The sequence below is a fragment of the Nanorana parkeri genome, unplaced genomic scaffold, assembly GCF_000935625.1.
Source record: "Nanorana parkeri isolate BGI_ZX_2015 unplaced genomic scaffold, ASM93562v1 scaffold2147, whole genome shotgun sequence".
In the NCBI taxonomy this organism is placed as follows: Eukaryota; Metazoa; Chordata; class Amphibia; order Anura; family Dicroglossidae; genus Nanorana; species Nanorana parkeri.
Genome location: NW_017308415.1, coordinates 140,348 through 147,060, shown reverse-complemented (window position 1 = coordinate 147,060; position 6,713 = coordinate 140,348). Strand labels below are relative to the sequence as shown.

Here is a 6,713-nt window from a genome sequence, read left to right as displayed (position 1 = left end):
CAGGTGCAGTGGTGACCAGGGAACTGAGTGAAGTACTCCCGGGTCTCCCCTTAGCTGTATCATATGACACATCAGAGCTGTGGAGGAGCCTAGGACTTTCCTCGGCTCACTGAGGTCTGAGAGGTTGGTGTAATTACTCGTAACATAGATTTCAATCAACCACCTACAGACCTACAGACTCCCCCTTCCCCGCATTGACTGATGACTTAGTATTCTCTGTAGGGTACTGCGTAATACGTCAGAGCTATACTACTACTATAATAATAGTGTGTGGTGGAGGTATAGTGGAGTATCAGCTCCATGCACATGCCCCCCCATACAGCAAACCCCTCCCAACACTCCAGGCTGGTAATACACAGATACCTTCTCGCCTTCGGTGCTGATCTGGATGGCGTTGGGGATGAGTCGCGCTGTCTTCTCCTTTGTCATGGAGGTGACATCTTTCAGTGGCAGACATATCTGCAAATTATAAAGAAGGGTTACTTGGTTCAGGTACAATTCATTGTCTCCAACACTGTGAAGATGGAATATAGAAAGTGTGTTGGTTATTTTGCTGGAAGTGGTGAAATGAACATGGACTTCCTGGAGTAGGAGCCACTGTCTTTGCTCACACCAATCATCCCACTGTGAAAATAACCACATCCACGTTCAGCAACCAAATATGACTGTAACTGCTTCACTACTCAGCTGTGCCTGGCTTGAATCAAACTGCAAGAGTGGGTACTGAGTACTCTTCCCATTGAACTCCCCGCTCATATGAATGCTGAATATGGCAATTTAGCAAGATTTGTTTGTGTTTTTGACATAAAGTCAGGCTTTATAGCTGGGTATATAAGATAGGTGTCAAATCAAAACCACACGTGACTGCCTCCAAGCAGGGGCGTATCTGCCGCGAGGCAAACAAGGTGTTTGCCTTGGGCGGCATTTTAGAGGGGGGCAGCAAAAAATGCTTCTGCTGCCTAATCTAGCGGGACAAGGAGGCAGAGGTGGAGGCGAGGCATGGAAGAGGAGCGGAGCAGGAGCAGCAGGAGGGGGCGGGCCCGGATCCCCATCAGGGGGCGGGTCCAGATCCCCGTCGGGCGAAGGAGGACGCAGGTCCTGAAGCGCCAGTCGGGTGCGGACGAGGCTGGGACCTGCAAGGGCAAGATGGGGGAGGGGGATGGCGCCGAGTTTTGTCTTGCCTAGGGAAGCCCCAAACCAGAATACACCACTCCAAGGCAGCAGTATTTGAAGGATGGATCCTCCTGGGTGGGCCCCGTCGATATGAAGTCAATAATCCACATAAATCATGTGCCCACGCACTGGCTAAAGAGGGGAAATATCAGGGTCATATATCAAAAGAGAAGGAATAGGGTACAATTGTCTGAGGATCTCCACCATTCCTCTTTCCTTCCTCCAAACCTACACTGCAGAGGGGGGATCTATGACTAGTAAAATACTGAGATCTGACTTCAGTCCTTATACGGAAAATGTAACAGTTTCATTTTCCATACTAGCCTTCCTAATGGGGCCCCCTTCCTGCCCCAGGCCCATAGTAGTCACGTGGGCTGCTATTGTTATGACACTGGCTATCTATGTCCCATGGCTGGAAGCTCAGTTTTGAGTTAGGCATCACAAATTACATGGGTGCTATGATGCGACAGTGTGGTTTCACATGCACTTGCAAATGCATGCAACAAAAAACTCTGGGAAACGTTTGTATTGTTCTGTATATTGCCCTGTCCCGGTGTGCCTTTCCCTTTTTTGATCTTTTTAAAGGAGAGCTCTGAGGTGAGTGCCTTTCACTCACCTCATAGTTCTAGCCGACCTGTGACAATGAGACTGTCACAGGTCGGCTCAGTAGATCGGGAAGTGAGGGAACATATACTGGCGTTCGCTCACCTCTCGATCCTGTCACAGCTCTCTGCCGTGACAGGGGAGGGGCTGGATTCCCCCTCCCCGCTCCGATCCTCCAGCGCTGACTGGCGGATTGGACGGGGAGGGGGCGGGTACAGCTGGCTCTGCCTCTAGATAGGCAGAGCCAGCTGTCACTCACGCAGCTGGGCGGATCCAGACATCGATGTCGGGATCGGCTCCGGCTACAGCTTGCGGTATACTGAGCTTAGGGTAACGGGAGGATGCTAGTTTGTGTCCTCCCATTACCCTAAGGAGAACTATGGGGAAAAGCCCTGACCCCATAGTTCTCCTTTAATTTGGCCCATTACTCATTTTACATCTATCCAAAACTAAAGAAAATCATTTTGCCTGGAGTTAGTCTTTACGCAGTGGCAGGTCTGTCAAAAGGTCTTCCTTTCTTCAGGGGGAAGAAGGACTTTTTAAATACAATGGGGGAAATGTATCAAAACTGGGACAGACTAAATCTGGAGCAGCTGTGTATGGCAACCAATCGGTTTCTCACTTCAGTTTGTTCAGGGCTTGTTCACATCAAATTTTTTAGCCTAAAATGGGCTTTCAGTGCGTTCCAGGGCGTTTGCATGCATTTTTGATGCTTTTGCATGCGTTCCATAACAGGAAAAATAGGGCATGATGCAGTTTTTTTTACATGCTCTACATGCTCTGGGACTGAACGCTGCGATGTGAACTATAGCCCAAAATACCATTGGAATACATTGGACGCAGTTTTAATCCGGTCTGTAACTGCTCTGCTCTGCTCCTGGAATGCAATTGGTGTGAACTAGCCCTCAAGGCCCATTCACACCACATCCAGATCATCTCCAGACCAGACCAGATTGTTTCTGGACCCAAAATGCATCCTAATTGATCCCTATGCTGTTTCTGGCTTCTGTTCACACCAGTGCAGTCCGTTCCAGACCAGACCAGAAAAATACTGCATGTCTGTCTCATTTTGTCTGGTCTGGAATGCACTGGAACTGCGGGCGGTTTCACACCATTTTCCGGACCAGATCTGGTCGGGAAAATTGTGTCAACCTGCCCTCAGTGAAGATTTGAAAATGAAAGAGAGAAGCTAATTGGTCAGTTTTGATAAACTCCCTTCAATGTGCCCTGAATGCTGCTTTCTGCACGGTGAGGCGACTTATACAAAGCAGGGATGATGAGGGTGGTGTAGGTGCTGTTAGTAATGAGCCCATGACATGTGCTTTCTGTGGGATGCTGGCTGCGCCATGGCACAGGTCACATATAGTGGAGGTCCTCTAGCGGGGTCTTACCGTAGTCTCCCAGCGGAAGATGTTGCTGTGGAAGCAGATCCAGCTCTCGGACAGGTAAAGCCGGCCTTGCAGTAGGATGTCCTTCTGTAGAGCGCAGGTGTACTCTATAGGCAAAAAAAAGACCGGTTACAAAGTGCACACGCAGCCTCCAGGAATACTCCGCATGACACGGATCATGAAAAAACAGTAGACGCGTGTCACGGAAATTGTTGACTTTTTCAACATATTTGAACAGGCAAACATTAGATCTTTAGTCAAACACTGATAAAGATAATATACTTTACCTTTTCAATCGATTATTCAACAAAAAGATCAACAGATCAATTATTCTTATTGATTCCAATAGATTGGATGGTTTACTATGGAAAAAATAAGTACACCCTTGGCCTCAGTAGCTGCTATTGCCCCCTTTAGTAGAAATGACTTCTTGAAGGCTTTCTCCATAACTGCCCACCAGTCTCTGACATGGACTCGACCACAAGAAGATGTACTAACTGTCAGCGTTCAAGTGTTGAAAGGATACAATCCTGCCGCAGGGGGACTTCTATTAAAAATCTATTTAAATAATCCCTTTGTAGTAAGCTCTTGGAAGTGACTGCGCTGCCTAACGGGATCAACAGTTGATGAATTCCTGTATCCAGTCGGTAAAAGTTACTTTAGATGGATTTTATAAAATAGGCTGCACGTTATGAAGTACTTTTGTGAGTATAATAATAAAGTTTTATGAACAATGTAACACAATGCAGGAGTGCTTTCTCTTTGTTCTGTAGTGCTGTGCAAAATTCCTTTAAAGGAGAACTATGGGGTTAGGGCTTTTCCCCCATAGTTCTCCTTAGGGTAACGGGAGGACACAAACTAGCGTCCTCCGGTCACCCTAGGCTCAGTATACCGCGAGCTGAGACGCCGCAGCTGAAGCGGATCCCGACAATTGTGCCGGGATCCGCCCAGCTGCGTGAGTGACAGCTGGCTCTGCCTATCTAGAGGCAGAGCCAGCTGTACCCGCCCCCTCCCCCGTCCGTTCCGCCAGTCAGCGCTGGCAGATCGGAGCGGGGAATCATGCCGTGGGAGCATTTCTGGTGGGAGGTGCAATTCATGACGTAGGAGCATTTCTGGTGGGAGGTGCAATTCATGACGTAGGAGCATTTCTGGCGGGATGTGCAATTCATGACGTAGGAGCATTTCTGGCGGGATGTGCAATTCATGACAGATTAACTAATTTAAAAGTTGTAGCCATCAACTGGGAAAGGACCGGGAACTCAAGCAAAATTCTCTTTCTACTAGGGACACCAAGAAACATAAATGACAGGCAGACTAACTTTTTAGCATTCACAATAATCCGTTTTGGGTGGCCTGTCCCTTTAATTCCTTATGTTTGAGTTCCTGTATAGCGAATGACAGGCAGGGACAGGACAGCTGAGAAATGTGACCTCTGATCTGCCCCCTGCAATACGACCCTAACCCTGGACATCTACATACTCAGAATTCCAGGGCTGTCTGTCATTCTTTAGCATTTTGTCATCAATTTAGATCGGGGCGATCATAGATTGATCATAGTGATTCGTAGAAAATATTGATCTAAAATACGATCTAAAGGAAATATCTAAAATGTAAACAATCTATTAAAATTATAATTTTAGTTTGTTTTAGATAGAGGGGAGAAGAGTGAACATTTCTGTCAGGATTTTATTTCCGTGTGACCAGGTTGGGGAAATGTTTCCTCATTTCCTGTCCCTAAGACCCCCAAGGTGTCACACTCAGCCCTCCTCAGATCCAACACCAGGTCTAATCTCCGGAAGGTGGCCACCGGCACTTCTGAAGCCACTGCAGGTGCTGCAGCCAATCAGGAGACTGCTCTCCTGATCGGGGACACGGACATTTTTTAAAACTTTAAATTACAAAGCAACGCGTTTGAACAATGAGATGCTATACCTAAGTTGAGCCCCCTTGCTGCAGTAACCTTACCTGTCCTCCAGGCCTGCCTCTAGTCCCGTGTGCTTCTTCTGCCAGTGATCCCATTGCATCCCAGTGCACCCCCTGATTCTAGTAACCCCATGACTCCATTGCACCCCAGGGCATCGAGCAGCTCCTAACGCACCATGTAAGCCTCAGTGGCACCCGTGACCCCATGCAATCACTTGCATGCTTTGCAGTTATCTGGCTTTCTACAATCCACCGTCAGTACCCTCCTCTGCCTCTTCGATACCCCCCTACCATCACCAGAATGTCCTTCTCCAAGTGGATTACCCCTCAACTGCCCCCAAATGAGATGCCACCTGAGGGAACCCCCTCAGGCTGCCTCATTATAGGGATGGCCCTGCCTGTCCGTGACACATCAGTCATCAATATGGCAGACAGGGACAGGAAAATCAGTCATCAATATGGCAGACAGGGACAGGAAGCAATAAAGACACTGTCATAAGTTCAAACCCTAGCTCTCTATACTAAAAATTGTGTTCTTTACTTTGGTGTCCCTGTTGAAGAAATTTCCCATCACTTCCTGACCTGACAGGAAGTAAAGTAAAATCTTCCAAAAAGAGAAAGCAATGGTAATAAAAACCTGACAATTATCTGACTCCTGAAAAGCTTCAGCACATGATTGGGTATTTATGATACACATAATTTGCTTTTCACATGATAATTGAAGGGAATATTTACACAATTTGTTGAGTGACAATTTCCAACTTCTTTAGTCAACCAGCCCCATTGACTATAAAGACAAGCAAATCCTGCCCCCCGTGACCGCACACAGCATCAACTCACCCACAATCAGCTTCTCGCTCTCCGGCAAATCTTTGAATAGTTTCCGAAACTCCTCGCTGCGCTGTTTGTAGGTGGAGCTTGAGACCTGCGTCAGGAGACAGGAAGAGATTACAATTGATGTATATGTGTCTAGATTTCCACAAATAAAGGCCACATACATGATTCGTATCAGCTTCATCTGCCAGGAGCTGTTCCCAGGCATCGGCCTCCATCCCTCCTGCTCCGCAGAGTGTCAGGGATTGGGGATCCCGGGAGGTAACAGATGCCGTCACAAGTGCCTGGGCAGTATATAAATTCACACAGCACAAGTGTCCAGGCAGGCCTCCCCGGGGGAGATGCATTCCAAAGATAATGGAGGAGGTCGAATACTTTCCTGAGGAACTTTTAAACATTTCGTTTGGGAGTCCACGTCCCATAATAGATTGCCGCTATCTATTAGAGGGAGACTCCCTGAACATCAGGGAGACTTGAGATCCCTGATAGCTGCTGAGATGCCACAGGCAAAATACACTATTTGGCCAAACGTTTGTGGACCTCTCTCCAAATGATTAAGTTTAGGTGTCTCCAGTGAAGGGTTGTGTAACAACATACAATGAGATTTTAGATAATTGTGCTCTTCCAACCTTGTGGTAACAGTTTGGGGAAGACCCTTTAATGTTCCAGCATCACTGTGCCCAGGGCCGGATTTACTCTCTCTGCTGCCCCAAGGCCAAGTCCTCAATGCGCCTCTGATACACATCAACCCCCCCCCCCCACCCCCCACCCCCCGCGTCTCGAGAGCGCACC

The 6,713-nt window shown here is 47.8% G+C and overlaps 1 protein-coding gene across 1 annotated transcript in view; it reads right to left on the bottom strand.

The window, feature by feature from the left end:
• Positions 1-6,713, bottom strand: part of GRAMD1C (GRAM domain containing 1C) — a 92,803-nt gene that overhangs the window by 53,794 nt on the left and 32,296 nt on the right. The window contains exons 3-5 of the mRNA XM_018572853.1: positions 5,928-6,012; positions 3,168-3,271; positions 364-459 (exon numbers count right to left, since the gene is read on the bottom strand). Of these exons, the coding sequence (XP_018428355.1) occupies positions 364-459; positions 3,168-3,271; positions 5,928-6,012 (285 nt within the window). The remainder of the gene's footprint in view (positions 1-363; positions 460-3,167; positions 3,272-5,927; positions 6,013-6,713) is intronic.